At 40.4% G+C, this 18,017-nt stretch overlaps 1 protein-coding gene across 1 annotated transcript in view; it reads right to left on the bottom strand.

Annotated features, from left to right (window-relative positions):
* Window positions 1–17,671, bottom strand: part of WIF1 (WNT inhibitory factor 1) — an 80,992-nt gene extending 63,321 nt beyond the window's left edge. The window contains exons 1-2 of the mRNA XM_061123241.1: window positions 17,264–17,671; window positions 16,573–16,712 (exon numbers count right to left, since the gene is read on the bottom strand). Of these exons, the coding sequence (XP_060979224.1) occupies window positions 16,573–16,712; window positions 17,264–17,408 (285 nt within the window). The 5' untranslated portion in view covers window positions 17,409–17,671. The remainder of the gene's footprint in view (window positions 1–16,572; window positions 16,713–17,263) is intronic.
* Window positions 17,672–18,017: the final 346 nt, after the last annotated feature.

Below are 18,017 nucleotides of genomic sequence, written 5' to 3'. Positions count from 1 at the left end.
TCCTTCTGTATGAAGGCAGCAGGTAGGAGGAGTTCTCCCCTCTCACTCCTAAGAGGGTCAACCTTTTGGTTCTATTCAGATCTTCAACTGATTGGATGAGGCCCACCCGCATTAGTCCTTAGTCTACCAATTCAAATGTCAATCTCATCCAAAACGACTTCACAGATAAAGCAAGAATAAAGTTTGATCAACTGTCTGGGTACCCTGTGACCTGGTCAAGCTGACACATAAAAGTAACCAGTATACATCGTATTCTTCGGTATGTTGAGGACCTGGACTAGGGAGAGGTAAGCAAGGCACCCAGATCACAGATTTACAGAGGAGCTCACTCCCAGGTTCAACAAGCACCCTGGAAGCCTTGCCTGTCCCACCCTAGTCCTGGCTCTATGCTCCACTGAAAAGGGCAGATTCAATTACCTTTCTAAAACTGAAGTGTTATATTATGAAACAACTTTCCAGAATCATGTAAACACCATCCTAGAAAAGTCTTGGGTAGGCAGAATTTCTTAAGGAATTGAAAGCAAAAAATATCTGGAATACCAAAAGAAAACAGATCTGGGGGAATTCCCTGGTTGTCCAGTGGTTGAGACTCCACGCTCCCAATGCAGGAGGCCCAGGTTTGATTCTTGGTGACGAAACCAGATCCCACATCTGCCACTAAAGTTCCTGCATGCCACAACTAAGGCCCAGCACAGCCAAATAAATTAATATCTTAAAAAGGAAAACAGATGAAAGGTAATTATTTCTATGCTTACTATGGAATGGAATGATAACCCACTTATATTTTCCATGGAAAATATTTCCTTATAATTTAAACAGTATTCTGCTGCACAGATCCTAAAGCCTTTCTACAAAATCACAAACACATAAATCTGTGCATTATAGAAAAGTGCATAGCTATTCAAGATTATGCTTGAATTATTTTACTTTTGGCTAAGGCCACTCCCTGTAAATTATAGTTATCCCTCATATTTAGTTATCTGCAATTACATTAATGCATGATTTTTTTCACAGTTATTGGAAGGACTGAATGAACCTAATGAGATCATATAAATGAAAATGTGCTTTAAACTATTAAGTGCAATAAAGAAAGGCATCACTGCTATTAATGGGATGATAGAACAATCTCTTACCTCAATTTAGGAGCGTGTGTGTGCTAAGTCACTTCAGTTGTGTCCAACTTTTTGTGACCCTACAGTCTGTAGCCTACCATGGGATTTCCCAGGCAAGAATACTGGAGTGGGTTGCCATTTCCTTCTCCAGGGGATCTTCCTGACCCAGGGACTGAACCCACATCTCTTATGTCTCCTGCATTGGCAGGCAGATTCTTTATCACTAGCGAGAGAGCTGTACTAATTTATACACTATCCTTCCGTTAACAAGCAAATGTCCTCAAACTCTAGACACCATAGGACATGCAATGATAATTCTCCAAACTCAAGCCTGTGGGTATCCAAGAAATCAGATTAGTTTAATAATCATACTTGGGGAACCAAAGACAGTCAGTCAGTCTGGAGTCAAGTTCTATTTGGCATTTGAAATAAGTCTTGACTTAGACGATTTGTTATTTGCCTTGTAAAGTAAGACTCTAAATGACATGGGTTGCAGAAACTCAATATTGATGTCTTCAGTTGGGGTCAGGGTCTTAAGCTGTGCTGCATTAGGTATCAAGTGACAGAGTTCAGTGCTAAACTTTGGACAGGGGCAGACTTATTTTTGCACAGAACACCAAGCTGCTTTGAGGCAGTAAGGCTTGTGAAGAACATAGCCCAGCTTGGCCTCTTGAGTTTGTATAGCTTAGGAAGCAAGGAGAGGCTGAACCTGGCCCTGAGGAGGCAGCTTCTCTCGGCGCCTCACTGCAGCAGCAGAGGTCAAGACAGTCCCCTCCAGGACGGTGTGGGTACGGCCTTTCTAAGAACTCACAGAAATAGTTGGTCTTTGCTAGAGAAGAAGTAGGAGGAAATGAACCAGAGGCCCTCCATCAGCAATGGAGGGGACAAGTCAGTAAATTTAAGGGTACAAATGCAAAGTAGGACTCACCAAATGTGAGTGACAGACTGGTGGCGTCTTGGAATATTAAAGTTACAACAGGAAGACACGTTTGGGACCATTAAGAAGAGCAACTGTCTGTGATTAACACGATCAAAATCACTAAATAAAATCTGCCATAGTAAGTTCACTGCCATGAGCATGTTCAGCTAGAGGTTGTGTGACCATGATCAGGGATGCTTCAAAGAAAGGTTGGGATTCATGGGGTAGATGAACTCTGAGATCTCTTTCAACTCTGCTAGTCTGTGACCTTTAAATAGAAACCAAAGAAAAAAAAACTGGATGAACATGGAGAGATAACTCAAGGCTTGACACGTGTCTGAAACTGAGCAGTTGTTTAAAAGGAAGAAACGGGTAATCAGTGTATTATGAAATCATTCACATTTTTAGTTACTTAGGATGAGTTCTCAAACATCTGATGAGTTTTAATGTGTACAGTGACACTGAATTTGGGAAAGTTGTTGTTTTCTAACTTGCTGAATATATGAATGGTCTAATGAAATGAGTTACATAAAGATCACAGTACCCACAAACAGGTCTCTGTGAGATAGAGAGCACCCCTACAGCCTTTAAAAATGCTGGGGTGGAAAACTCCACAAAGAAGTAACCTTTACATTGCCATCTGCTGGCTATTGCTCTAAGTGCAATATAATACAATCCTAAATATCCTAATCAGATCCAACTGGAAATAATAATACTGATTGAACTTACAAATGATAGGAATGGCTTCACTAAGTACTCAAATGCCAAATAAATACTAGAATACTTTCATAAGTCTGTTGGAGACCCACCTGGTTATTGCCTTAATTAGATGTCCTATTTGACTTGTGAATTCTCCCAGTGCTACATCCATGACCAGTACTGAAACAGCCCTTGGAAACAAGGCATCCTGACAAGTCCTACATTGGCAGTTTATTCAGGCCAATCTTCAGCTCCCAAAGATAGTTTCCTTTGGGAGAGCTGACTTACTCTATCCCCTAGTAGTATAGTGACATTTGTTATATTCATTAAAAATAAAAATAATAAATATATATATATATATATATATATGGCAAGTGTAAGGCAGAATACATTAGGGCAAATTATCTCAGGTACATAAAAGTCATGAAGTCAAGCAGAGAAGCTGTTCCAAATGCACATATCTTAGTCTCACAGGTCATAGGCTAGGCCTTGAAGAACACAGGGCCCCTATGCTGATAATTCACTCCTCTCCCAACAGATGTAATGTGCCCTCTTCGGTACTTTCATAGCATCTTGTTCATTCTGCATTTAAAACATGGTTGTTACTGTATTATTGTTATTTTGGTTCATATCTACTCCTGTACTAAATTGTAGTCTCCTTGAAGGCGAGCATCATATACAATTTACATTTAATTTTTTTTAGCATTCAACACATGCTTTGTCATTAGATAGTCCCTCAATAAATATTGATTGAGTTGAGGTCAAAAGAAGGAAGAAAGAGAAGAAGACAAGAAGGATCCAAAGTGTTCAAAATCAGTATTTCTATTCTATACCTCATGCCTTAGCTCTAGACTCTAGTTTTCAAATGCATACCAGACTTTGCCATCTGAGATGTTTAGCAGAAATTTCATCTTCGGCAATTTTGAAATGAACCCGACTGTCATTGTGCCTCAAACTGTTCCGTAATTAGTTTACCAGTTAAGACCTAACTATCTTCCCAACCATGTAAGTCACCCTCTATCCCCCCATCTCCAGAACACCCACATTCAATAAGTTCTGCCAATTACGCTGACAGAGACCTATCAGTGGTATCTTCCTACGTCCTCCCTCTTTCTCCCAATTACCTGCCTTGGTTCACATCCTTGCTACCTCTTGTGGCATCTTAAATAACTTCCTAATTTGCTCCTGTCCTCAGCCAGCTGCCTCATCTACCCTTCATCTGCCACCAAAGTTATCCTCCATACAGATACATCATCTACTTTTAAACTCAATGGCTTGCCACTTTTTATAAGACAAGCCAACAGTGGCATACAGTAGTCATCATAATCCTCTCAAACTTACTTTTTGAGATATTCTGTTCCATAAACCCTAACAATTCTGAACAAACTGTCTTTCTCCAGCCGCTCCGATGATTCTCAATCCTGTGTGCCTTCCCACAGGTCATTCAATAGACCTAGAATGCCCATCCTAACCCCACCTGCCTTGGTCACTGTCTGCCTATTGAACAGTTGGTGACCCAGTTTAGATGTTACCTCCACTGTGCTGTTTACTCCAGAAGATAAGCAATTGCAAATTTACCTGATCAACGGCAAGATCCTCTGGTTTTATATCCCCCGAGCACTTTCCTTAGTGCATTTGATGGGGGCAACAGCTAGCCCATAGGAAGGCTCTGTGCAAATTAGGTAGAAGTGTCCCCTCTGGGCAGAGGCAACTCTGTGTCAGGCTGTAAGACTTGACAAGTGAAACATGGGCTGGATTTCAGCTTAGTCAGGTTGAACTTGCCGCTTTGGTCAGATTCCCTCAAGCAGTGAAAGACCCTGTCCAACTGAACGTGGTAGCCCAAGAACTTACCACAACGACTACGATTGCCTTTTCGTTTTGGGTTTGTTTGTTTTTTTTTAATATTTATTTATTTGGCTGCACCAGGTCTTAGCTACAGCATGTGGGATCTTTTAGTTGTGGGATGAAAACTGTTAGTGGTGGCACATGGGGATCTAGTTCCCTGACCAGGGCTCAAACTCAAGCCCCCTTCCTTGGGAGCATGGAGTCTTAGCCACTGGACCCCAGAGCAGTCCCAGAATGTTGAGTCCTGCCCCCAGGCAACAGGTGAGAGGTCTTGTACCAATGCCACAGAAGTGCAGCCCAAAACCAAAGACATTTTTGAAGCTAATCGAGCCTCTTTGTAACTATGGCCAAAAGCCCCTGATCATCACCAGTAAGCTTCCCAACTCCAAATTAGGCAAAGATGCCCACTCCAGTAAACACCTTATAGCACTCTAACCAATCACCTAACACTAACCTTCCAGCAGGAATTTTCTTTGTCTTGAGGCTATAAAAATTGGTTATTAACCCACGAAAACTGTTGACTCTCCCTAGCCTGTGAGGAGGTCACCCGCTGTGCTCATAATACCCCTTTATCTCTGCTTTTTGTCCTTAATAAACTCACTTTCTTCTAAAATGCTCTATCTGTGGAAATTCTTTAGCACCCAGCACTTGGATTACCCCAATACATAATGGCCTTTCTGATGCCAGTCTTGACCACCAGCTAATGAATTCCGAGAAGGCAGGTATAGATCAATCAAAATTTGTATTCTCAAAACCTAGGCCATGTAAACATTGATAAGTATTGTTTGAACTGCTATTTTTTGGCATGAGGAGGTATTCCAAAAATTATCAAAGCTGTCTTAAGTATATAAATGTGTACATAAGTGTTCTTAGTTGTGTAGTCTTGGGCAAGGAATTGACTTTCTTATCCCCTGGTTTCCTCATCTACGTAGTGGAGATAAAAGTAGTACCTCCCCTAGGATTGTTGTGAGGATCTGATGAGATAGTATCTGTAAAGTGCTCAGAAAAGCACCCAGTCCAGAGTATGATTTATTAAGTACTGACTGTTACTTAATAATAATATACTATGTATAACATAGGATAAAAAAGAAAAGATTCTGAGATGAATCTTTTTAACATTGACAATGAGACAGTTCTGGAGGAAGAATTGCTCTGCTTTGATTGAAAAAATATAGAGACATTGCAGTTTATATAAAGATATTACCATTAATATTAAATGATTAATGATATTTTAATATTAAGGTATAGAATACTAATAGTTCAGAATTTGGAAGGAGTTTGGAGGTAATCCAAACAGCTTTTCTTACAGATATAAGAACCGGTCAAGTGACCTTTCTGTGGGTTCTAGTGTTTCTCCATCTGACCCTTACCAAGTGTCCAGCATCATTTCTTCATCTCCCCTCTTCCAGAACCCCCAATATTCTCCCTTCCACTCAGCTAGCCTCAGTCTCAGATACCATTAGCCTTGCCCAGAATGCATTTTCACAACGTTTTTTGCCTCTGCCTGTGATACCTCCCTTCCTGTGCCTTGCTCCCATCTCAGAGGATCTAACCCCTCATGCACATTCTTCAAGTCCCACTTTGATAGTTAGATCTTCTCTAGGGAAGCCTTCACCTGCTTCCTCCTCTGTGTTCCTAGAGCTCGCTGTGTGTTCATACACCTATTTAGCACGAATCAGAGTAAGGCCAGGACTTCCCAGGTGAATCAGGGAAAAAGAACTCATCTGCCAATGCAGTAGATGGAAAAGACACTGGTTTGATCCCTGGGTTGGGAAGATCCCCTAGAGAAGGAAATGGCAACCCACTCCAGTATTCTTGCGTGGAGAATATCCCATGGACAGAGAGGAGCCTGGTGGGCTACAGTCCATGGGATTGAAGAGAGTCAGACACGACTGACCAACTACACACTGGAGTGCAAGGACTCTGGATCCCACCTGTCTAGGTTTAAATCCCAGCTCTGTCACCCTTCTCAGGTGTTTTCTCTCTCAAATGGGAACCATAATGTATCCATTCATTCAACAGTTCATTATTGATTGCCTGTTGTGTGTCAGGAGCTGTTCCAGGACCTAGAATTGTATGGCAAATAGGTCAAAGTTCTTGCCGTCACAAACATTTATGGGGAGAGTCAAATAATTAAAAATGAACAGTGGTTTGACCAAAAAGTTTGTCTGGGTTTTCCATAACACTATATGGAAAAACCCAGCTCAGAGGCATCCCCCATTCTGCTGACAGGATGATCTAAACTCTAACTCTGCCTCTGTCATACTCTGGTGGGTTAGTCGCTAAGTCGTAGCTGACTCTTGCGACCCCACGGACTGTAGCCTGCCAGGCTCCTCTGTACATGGGATTCTCCAGGCAAGAATACAGGAGTGTCTTGTCATTTCCTTCTCCGGGGGATCTTCCCCACCCAGGAATCGAACCGGTGTCTCCTGCACTGCAGGCAGATTCTATTGTACTCTTTCATACTTTTTCATGGACTGACTCAACATTACCTATAGAGTAAGTTTCAGGTGCCTTGACATGAAGGATGAAGTCATGGAGACCTAGCCCCTGCCTTCCTCTTCACTGCCTGCCTGGCACATACACTCCAGCCACACCAAAGTGCTAGTTCCCCAGATAATGCATGTCTGGTCTCTATGCCTTGCTTTATGTTGTCTCCCTTCCCTGAAAGTCATCCCCACGTCCACATTTGTGCTTGTCCAGTTTAGACTCAGGGCCAGAGTTCTTTCTCCTATGTGATCTCATTCTAAACTGGGAATGCTTCAGTACTTCTACAACACCACTCACCAGGAATTCTTAAAACGATCTGTTTCTAGATAGCTGCCTCTCCAGTTGGCTTTAATTTTCTCAAGGGCGGGGACTGGGTTCTTTTGTCTTTTTGTCTTTGTTGTTTCGTTCTGGTTGTTTGTTTGTTTGTTTGTTTGTTTTTTTGGTATTCTATTTTTAAAAACATTTATTTTTAATTGAAGGATTACTGCTTTACAATATTGTGTTGGTTTCTGCAATACATCAACATGAACTGGCCTTATGGGACTGGGTTCTTAATTACATTTTGTACCCACGGCATGATCTGAGTTATGGCCAAGAACAGCTAAGCAGGGACTGGGTTCATGTCCTTTATCCCACTGTCCGCTAAGAATTTACTCCCTAAATGTGTCTCTTTGTCCCTGGCCCATAACACACTGCTGCCTGGGAGGTCTATTCAGGTGAATAGGTTTCAAAAATGCCTGATATTTTCCAAGTGTCTTTCATCAGATTCATCCATAAAATCTAAAAAGAAGATAAAATATCTCTCTCAGAGGCAGAGACATTTGTTCCTTGATCCTAGAGTTTTAACTCATAGGTTTTGAAAGAAAATTGAATACTTGAAGAAGCAGGCATAGTTTGCATTCATCCATTTACAGTGTTCAACTTCTCATTATTTCAACTACAAGATCACCTGCCAAGTATAATTTCTATTATCTTTATCATACTTTTTCTTGATACTTGGAAAGTTTTTCTTGATAATTAGAAATGTAAGTATGGGAGTTGAGAATGCTAAGTCAATTCCTCTTTGAACATTATTTTCTTTACTCAAGCATCCTTTACAGTAAGTTCAAAGTTCTAGATTCCATTAGAAAATTGTTTTCCTATGCACTTACATAAAGTGATTTTTTAAAATAAAGTGATTTTCTTTAATAGTTCTATGCTCTAATCACCTAAAAAAATTTAACCTGGAGCTGCGACTAATTATCACAAACTTTCAAAAGTTTAGGAAGAAAAACAAGAGCTAAATTATAGTTGTAGAAAAGCCACTGTCATGTCATCTAAAATATGACACAAATGAATTTGTCTATGAAACATGCAGACACAGAGAACAGGCTTGTGGTTGCCAAGGGGGAGAGGGTTTGGGGAAGGGATGTTTTAGGAGTTTGGGATTAGCAAATGCAAACTATTACATATAGAATCAATAAACAAAAAGGTCCTACTATATAGCACAGGGAACTATATTTCAATATCCTGTGATAAACCATAATGGAAAAGAAAATGAAAGTGAATGTGTGTGTATCTGTGTATTTGTATATCTGAGTCACTTCGCTATACAGTAGAAATTAACACAACGCTGTAAATCAACTATACTCAAATTTTAAAAAACAAAAGCCACTGTCTACTTAACAGAGAAACCAGATTTACTTAATATGTCCCTGGGACAAAGCTGCAACATGTTGAGTCCATTCTCTTCATGGCAGAAAAGAAAGAAACCTCCTTAAACTGTTTCTACCTTCTTCTCCCCCAAAACCCTTGTCCATTGTTTGACCTTGCCATCCCCTTGACCGAATTTCCATGACCTCTCAGATGAGATACAAGGTCGATCATGATCACCTAGAAGATGCCTTCCCCTTTAAGACCTCCATGCCCTTGAACAGCCTGAGTTCTTCACTTGAAAAGCACTTTCCTCTCTTGCTGGTCTGATGAAAGCTTACTTATCCTGCAGGAATTAATTTGGAAGTCACCTGCTCAGCTCTTGGCTCCCTTCCTCCTCCAGACAGGGAAACGGGTGGCCTTCTTTGCGCTCTAAGCCAGTCCTGAACTTTCTAACCTCATCTGCCTGGGTGTGATGGATATTTGTTTCCTAGACTATGAGCTCCCTGAGGACAGGGATGTGTTTACGCCTCTTCATGTGCTCTAGTGACTAACCGAGTGTCTGTATCTGTTGACTGAGTACCAGAGGCAGAGGGAAACACTACATGGGAGAACAACTCCTCATCCACGAAGTGTTCGGGGGAATGTAACCAAGTTCATCCCAGGCTGGCAAATGGAGAAAGCTGGCTAAAAAAACTGCAGCAAAAGAAGCCCTGATCTGATAATACCTCTTCCAGAGATCTGGCTGAAGGATGAAGGGGAAACACTAACTGAAACTGTATTCCACCCTGGCTAGGCACTGTAGTAATTATCTGCGTGAATCATCTTACAACAGGAGGTCCTGGTAAGGAACATGGAACTAACAAGCCACCACCAACCGGAAGAATTTGGGAAAGGTCAAAAGGAGATGCCACATGTCCTACCAATCTCCCAGAACCTTCCTTGCTGGAATCCCTCCTGGCTGAGCAATGCATGTGCCACGAGAAAGAACCCTCAGTCAGAATGACTGGCTAGAGACAACCCAGAAACTAATGCCATCACCATAAAACCCAAGACAGCAAGCCACGTGGCAGAGCAGTCCTCCTGGGTTCCCTATCCTACTGCTTTCCACCCGGGCGCCCCTTCCCAGTAGCTGTGGCTTTGACAGCACGTGTCTCCTTGGACAGTTCATTTCAGAGTGTTAGACGCAAGTCCACTCTCGGGCTATGGAAGGTGTCCCCCTTCCTGAAACACTCTCAATCCTCAATTCTTTCAACACTCATCCTACTCATCAGGGACATTTAAGTTAAATGAGTTTAATCCAAAACAAAATGCTTTATCGAACATCATTCCTTTCCACCCAACCACAATGATTTAAAAGATTTCTATTGGTGCAAACATTCAAAAGTCAGGAATAAACATGGAGGATAACAGCAAAGGGTTTGTTTATGTGCCTTGACACCACCATGTGAGGAAGACACAGCAGGGTTTACCTTTATGCCCTGGAAATTGCTCTAGAACCAGATGAGGCTTACAAAGTACCTTGCAACTCATCTCCTCTAAGTTATAAAGTCTTTTTTTTTTTTTCCTGGCAAAAGTTTGAGAAACTTACTGCTGTTTTCTATCAGCGGATACAACAGATGGCTGGCACATGCCTGCTTGCTAAATGAAATGGGCCCTCTGCAGAATTACTCTTTGATCCCTGGTGGCATGTCCACAACAATGCAAAATACCACAGTGTAGCAGAATCTAAACACTAAAGGTTTAAGTTGTGCTTTTGATATGAGTATCTTCTTTTTTTAAAAAAAAAAATCATGCCCACAATATGTAAACATTTCCACATTCTCACTTGGAAACCATGGAACAGGGGTCAAAAAACAAGGCATTTCCTTCATCTGGTGACATAAAACAACTGCAAAGGTATGGCAGCAAACTCCAAGAGCGCAAAGGGATGCAACCACTTGGGTTGTAAACTACCAACACAATCATAACTCCATCAGGCAAAAAATGTGGATGGTACACATTAAGGGATTTAACTAATAACAATAAGTACTACCATAACTTCAGAGTTGGGAGGAGGTGTTTAAGGGCATTTGGCAGTTGCTTTGAAGAGGGAGAGGAAGTATTTGAATGAAAATTCACTCTCTATTGTTTCTCTTTGATTTTTGTCAAGGGGAGAAAGGAAGGAAAATACCGTTTTAATACAGGTCTTCTTAACTCAACCAGTCCAAGGGGAAATTTGAGACTTGGAATTGCAGCCAATTTAAGGGGCCCAGTGTTACATCATATCAACCACCACATTGCAAAACAAGTTCTCTAGGGGATGATCCAGTCGATCTTATAGATACCTGTCAGTAGAGTGATCCTATTAAAAAAAAAAAAAAAACTAGCAAAAATGTGAGTCAGTTGTCAGGAAAATGGTCTGTTTCCGACTTTTTTTTCCCCTCAATGGTACTTTCTTCATTTTAAAGCTGAATTTGGATACAAATACACATATACGGGCTTTCCAGGTGGCACAGTGGTAAAGAATCTACTTGCCAACAAAGGAGACACAGGTTCGATCCCCAGGTCAGGAAGATCTCCTGGAGAAGGAAATGGCAACCCACTCCAGGATTCTTGCCCGGAAAATCCCATGGACAGAGGAGCCTGGCGGGTTATAGTCCATGAGATCACAAAGACACACATTATGCATGCACACACATCACGTTACACACTATTATATATAAAATAAAAAACAAGGACCTACTGTGTAGCACAGGGAACTATATTCAATATTTTGTAATCTATAATAGAAAAGAATCTGCAAAATATATATATACATGTATAACTGAACCATCTGAAAAATAATATATATATGTATAAATGAACCACCTTGCTGTCCATATAAAATAGCACAACATTCTATAATAAAACAACAACGCTTCACTTGAAAACAACCCAAAAAGGCTAAATTTGGGTGCTAACTGGAATCATTTACAGAGACACAACAATTTAGGCAAAGTTCTCAGGCTTTCCTTATATTTGGCTTTGTATTATTGTTATTACTTCTGGCAGTTTTCATAATTCAAGAAGTTTTTTTAATTGGAGAGAGCTAGTAAAAGTTATGAATACATTTATATATTTAACCTTATATTTTGGAAGATATTTCACTTTATACACTATATCTTCAGCATATCTAATATTTTCTATTTTCAGTGATCACACATTGAACAAAGCAGCATGTTCCTGCAGTTTAATCCAATAAAGTAAAATTTCCACACCATACACATGTCCACCCACTTCCCCAGGGCAGCAGGTAAAATGTTCTTCCTTTCCTGTACCCATAGCAATATTCTAAACTTCTATTTTTAAACATCCTAAAACTGAGAAAAACAAATATTTATATATGTATATATTAGTGACTTCTAGAGGTTGCAAGAATCATGCCCTCTATTCATGACTACTATACAGGGCTTCCCTGGTGACTCAGTAGTAAAGAGCCTGCTTGCAATGTAGTAGATGTGGCAGGAGCCTCGGGTTCAATTCCTGGATTGGGAAGATCCCCTGGAGAAGGAAATGGCAACCAACTCCAATCCCATGGATAGCCCATGGGGTTTTAAGAGTCGGACACGACTCAGCAACTAACCAACAACAATACATGACGAAAAGCTTACTCTAAGATCTGGACCTGTTGGTACAGATCAGCAGAACTTGCTTCATAATCCAGGTGGTGGATTTAAAGTTAATATTGGCCCATTGTCTTCATCCAGGTGATTTCTCTTCCATAGATACCAATTTCATTCTAACCCTTGCCAAACATCATGAAGTACAGGCATTCGATTGTGAGAAGATAGGAAAACTAGTATAGATGGCTCAACATAAATTTATCACCACTGCTAAAAGAAGCCAACAGAAAAAGGGATGCCCTATTAACTAGGGACCAGAGTCATAGTACCTTAGCATCTTTATGCAGGTGATAGAATATAGTAAAGTGATTAAGATCAAGTCTATATAATCTTTATAAACAAAGATTTATATGATTTCTAGAAATAAAATATTTTGCCTAACACCAAATTTCTTCATGTGGAAATCAACAGTGGTGTCTCAGCATTAGAATTCAGATTTGTCTAACAAAACTTCTCATTAAAGTTTTATTTGAAAGCCTTTAGGTTTAGAAAGGGTTATTTTCCAAATAAAATGTTTAATTAGTGTGTAGTGTAGAAAACCAAAGTAGTTGCTCTTGGCCTCTACTTGACTCAAATTTAGGGAAAAATTAGAATAAAGAATGCCTCATTGAAAAATATCAACTATTAAAAGTTATATACAGTAATAAAGACTATTTTCCCTTTAATTACCCCAAATCTTTTAAGCTTAAGCCTCTTTAGTAGAAATTCTCTCATCTAAAAGCCTTGAGAGGGTGCATGTCAGAAAATGAATGAATATTTTAGATGGGCAATCAAGTAGAGACAGGATTTTTCATGGATAATATGAATTTAAGAGAGAGGAAGAAGTCAAGGAATCTGATTTCAGGCAGGAAAGTTTAGCAAAGTAGACTTTTGAAGATTTCACAAAAAACTAGTCGGTGAGGATCAGATACACATAAGCAAATTCTTTGGGCTCCATAGGTTAAGAACAGCCATGGAAACAAACTCTTTCACCATTTTGTTGAGGGATCTGCAGTGCAAAAATGAAACTGGATAAAAATATAAGTAAATTATTTGTAATACAGAACATTATCCAGTTTTAGATTCTGAAGTATAACTTTTTACACATATTTAATGTAAAATAATTTTTAAAATTACAAATCAACACACATTCACTGTGGAAAAACCAAAACATAATAAAGGTAGATATAACTAATGTTAACACCTTGGAGGATTAGACATTTATCAGACATGTTTTTCTACAACTGTCTACATATTTTGTAATAAAACTAAACAGAATATACTATTATAGGTTATTGCATAATATGTCATGAACATCTTTCCATGGCATTGAGTAGATGTCTAGATATTCTTATTAATGCTTCCTGCCATTATCACAGACTTCTAGGTTCTGCCCATTTTTTTTCTTTTATTAATAGCATGACCATGAATAGGCTGGCACCAAAAACTTTTATTCATAGCCATGATTATTTTCTTAGGATGAATCTCCGGGAGTAAAATATCCTAGTCAAATGATCTATGTCAATTCTTTTGCCATCAGAGTCAAATCGCCCTGCAGAAAGGCTAACATGCATCAGAAACAAATCAGTATGGATAATTCTCCACAAACTAAAAATACTTTTAAAAACTTGACCAATGTAGTATGAAGAAATGAATCTCACTGTAATTTTTATTTGCATTTGTTTGGAGTCGAACATGAAAGTAATTTTAGATGGCCCCCAAGAATATCTTGGGTTAGTGAACAAATACTTTACTGGAAGTAGATAACACCTACTGAATTTTCAGTCCTAAAATTCTTAATTTTCCATGGGTTATCAAAACATTTAATATTTAATTTTTAAATTTTCATTAATCAGTTATGTGTCTTGCTTGTGCTGAAATCCCTAGAGGTTTGCTATTTTGAATGAAATAACTAGATAATGGAAGGAACTCTTTATTTTTCCATGTAGAGGTTTTGATGTGGTTTGGATTTAGCCAAAGTTGCCTTTCAAAAATCTTAAAGTATTTTTTTTGGTATTGAAGTCATATTTTTTCCATATTCAAAATTTCCATGCACTCAAATATTATGGTGCTGGAATCACAGAACTTTATTGGCATTAGTCACATCTAAATAATATTTTAAAACATCTTGCTGTTTGGCATCATGTAGATCTTTTCCCCTTTCTCAGTATCCCCAACTCCCCCAAGAGAGCAACATAACAGATTTTACACAGTTACATATGGTAACTGTCTGGAGCAAACTGAACTGAGGTGCTAACATCAGCCAGCATAATCCACAAGAGGAATCAACACCTAAACCAGAGAGAAAAAGACTCTCGAAGCTTCATCTACATACCAGTTCCACCACTCCCTCTAATCCTCTATGAAAAATATTCCTCAGATTGTTTGACATGCAATCCATTTTGTACTCAACAATATGCCAATGTTTGCAAAGGGGAGAAAGCATGGAATTTAAGCCTTTGCTTCAAGTTCCATTCTTCAGAAGACAAACTCATGGGAAAAATAAATAGACTGATAAACCAATCAAATCAATTAACCAGAGCTATTAACATTTTCTACTTTGCCTGAAGTTACTGAACACTTTCAGCTAGGGAAGGGTGCAAGTCAAAGTAACTAATGGTTCTTTGTTGTTGTTTGGTCACTAAGTTGTGTTCGACTCTTTTTTTGACCCCCATAGACTGTAGCCTGCCAGGCTCCTCTGTTCATGGGATTTCCTAGGCAAGAATACTTGAATGGGTTACCATTTTCTCCTCCAGGGGATCCTCAGCCCAGGGATCAAACCCTTGTACCCCCACGTTGACAGGTAGGTTTCTTATCACTGAGACATCAGGGAAGTCCCTAATGGTTCTTACAAATCTATAGAAGTAAAGAAAATGTTCTTTTTAAAAATCGCAGAATCAATACTGATCCCAGCTGACAAGTGATCAAACACAATCGATTCAGGTGAAAAATAAAAGGTGACAATTAAAGGCCATTCACTGATTTATTACTGGGTTTCACAATAATTCAAGATTAGCTGTCCATAAAGTATCCATGAAGAGGAAACTGGAGGGGGGAGGAAAGGAGTACCCTCCCCAGAGGGCAGCAGGAGCCTCAGTGAGCTTATCTGCAAAACGGGGGTATTAGAATAGATGACCCTCCTGTTAGGAACTCTGGTGGACCCAAAACCTCTATTCCTTTATGACAGTGGAAGTGTTGAAGGATCTAGAGTTGAAAGGAAAAACGAAAGAACAGACCTGTGGAAAAGGCAGCTTAAATAATCATGCCTATCCCACAGCAGGGAATTAGAGAGAACCGAAGTGGTGTCTCAGTTCAAAGTAACTACTTTTTAATAAAGTGTTTTCTGGATCACATTCTTTATGAAAATAGCCATTTAAGCAGCTTTAGAATAAAAAGACCTAAAATGTGATTTTAATTACAATGATTTTCATAAGTAGACACATTTTACCCACTAACAAGCAGAAGAATTTATTAACTTACCATTTGTCCTCTAGAGTAAATTCTCCAACTGAAGAAAAGAAACTAAGCTTACATTTTATCCTCCCTTTCTTTTCCAAATTACAGGTCATTTATGTAATACTGAAACATAAAAAAAAGATGCTAATATGCTAAGAAATAAAAGAACTGCTTCTTCATAAAAATACAGTGTAGTTTTGTTTTTCCATGTGAAGGTATTTAAAAACCAAGAGCTTCCAATATTTTACAAACATTCTTTTATGACACGTTGAGTCTGTGAACTTGTACCAGAAAAATATAGTGTTATCATTAGTGAATAACACTCAATATGCCATTTTTTTCAAAGGCACAATGTCAAAAGTACTTACAGACTTTAAAAATTGTTTTAAAGTATAAACAATGTCACAGGTGGTTGCTATATATCAATACTATGGGGAAAAGAGTCTTGAGTATTACGTTAAATTTTACTGTCAATGAGCACAGAAAAAAGTAATGCTGCTATTTGAGGTCATTATATTTCCAGCAGTCTGAAGACACTGAGACTTATTAAAATAATGATCTGAGGCACTTTGCCTAGCTTTTTCTTTTGGGAATCTTCAATTTATGTGACATATTTAAATAAATGGGAGTTAACTCTTTATTTGCTTTGGAGATCAGATGAGAAATCACTCTGGAAAATTGTAAAAAAGAAAAATGTAGCCGACTACACACTATATGGCCTTATTTCTACCTGCCATCAGGTGCTGGAAATATTAAAGGGTGATTTTCTCCAGCCCTTCCAGTTAACGGGACTCACCTGCCCTGCAGCTTGCCAGGTGAAATTCATGGAATGGATATTGACAGGAATAGCTGGCATTCTCTGCTGTGCTCTTCTGAAATCATGTGTAAAGGGGGCCATTTTCCCCTCTGAAACAATCAAGATATCTTCTTCAAGTCCTGGTTTAAAACACACACACACACAAAATAAAGCTATCAAACTAGCTGAACTTAGAAGAATCCAAATCAGAACTTGCGTGCCAAAAGAACACCGAAGAATTAGTAATGGGTCGTTTCTTTTCACAAAGCACCTGCCCTCAAGTACCAATTAGTATTCCTGTGGATGATAGGAATGATAGCAAAGACGTGTGCTCTCAGTGAAACGGAGTGAACTGTGGAGTAAACCGATGCCAACAAATGCTCGGTCCACTGAAAAACGCTGGATTGTAGAAACCAACAACAGCATGATCAGAACATTAGAACAGCTTAAATTTATGGAGAGAAGAGTTTAAACTCTTAGATGGAAAAGCGATAGTCCATAGGATCGCAAAGAGTCCGACACGACCGAAGAGACTTAGCAAGCACGCAGCTAACTAAAAAGGGGACAATCTTCCTTGGAAATTAAGTTTTAAAAATATTCTAAATGGATGTATCTCCCCTTTAAGAGAAGAGCTAGAGGGAGTGAAGACCCAGGCATCTGGGAACGAGCAGAAGCTCCCGCGAAACCATACCTATGAGCACTCTCGCCTGGTGAGCGTCGATCCACAGGTACAGGCTCTCCGGCTGCTGCCCGACCTCCGCTCGCAGCACCAGCAGGCACGGGAGGATGCTCCAGAGCCAGAGCGCGCCGGCAGGGAAGGCGCTTTTCCGGGCCATGCTACTCCGGACCTCCGGGATCGTGGTTCTCGCAGCTGAAACTCCTCCCGTACCTCCCCAACCTGCCGCCCTTAAGTTGTCTCCCAGCCCGGGCAGTTCCCCGCGTAGACGGCTGGGCGTGTAGCCTCTTGGCTCTGGGACGCGTGAGCCTGGGTGAGCCGGCGGAGGAGTAGCAGGAGGGAGAACCGGCGAGAGCCGGGCAAGGGAAGGGGGCGTAGGTGGGAGAGGAGGGAGAGAAGGCGCAAGACTGGCAAAGCAGGAGATGCCAGCCCGCCGAAGGAGACACAACGGTCGGAGGGTTAAATACAGCGGGAGAGTTAGAGCGGGAAGGGCAGGCGCAAGTGAGGTGCGAGCTATGCGTGACGGTGCCCAGTCGCCGCCACTGGGGGGCGCGCGGGGGTGGGGCGGCGCGCAGCCCCGGAGGCCAAGTCCACCCGCCGTGCGCCGCGTGGGAGCAGACGCGGAAAAGGGCGCTCCAAGAGACCCCAGGGACGTCACTTGCCTCCGCCTCTGGCCAGACGAGGCATGAACGGAGGGAAATGCGGTGAGCTGACTTATTACGGCTTGACTGAACCCAGATGATGATGACGATGATGTTAAGTTCCATTG

Source organism: Dama dama, chromosome 3 (assembly GCF_033118175.1).
Source record: "Dama dama isolate Ldn47 chromosome 3, ASM3311817v1, whole genome shotgun sequence".
Classification (NCBI taxonomy): Eukaryota; Metazoa; Chordata; class Mammalia; order Artiodactyla; family Cervidae; genus Dama; species Dama dama.
Note: the sequence above shows the minus strand (reverse complement) of the source record. Positions and strands in the feature narration are given on the sequence as shown.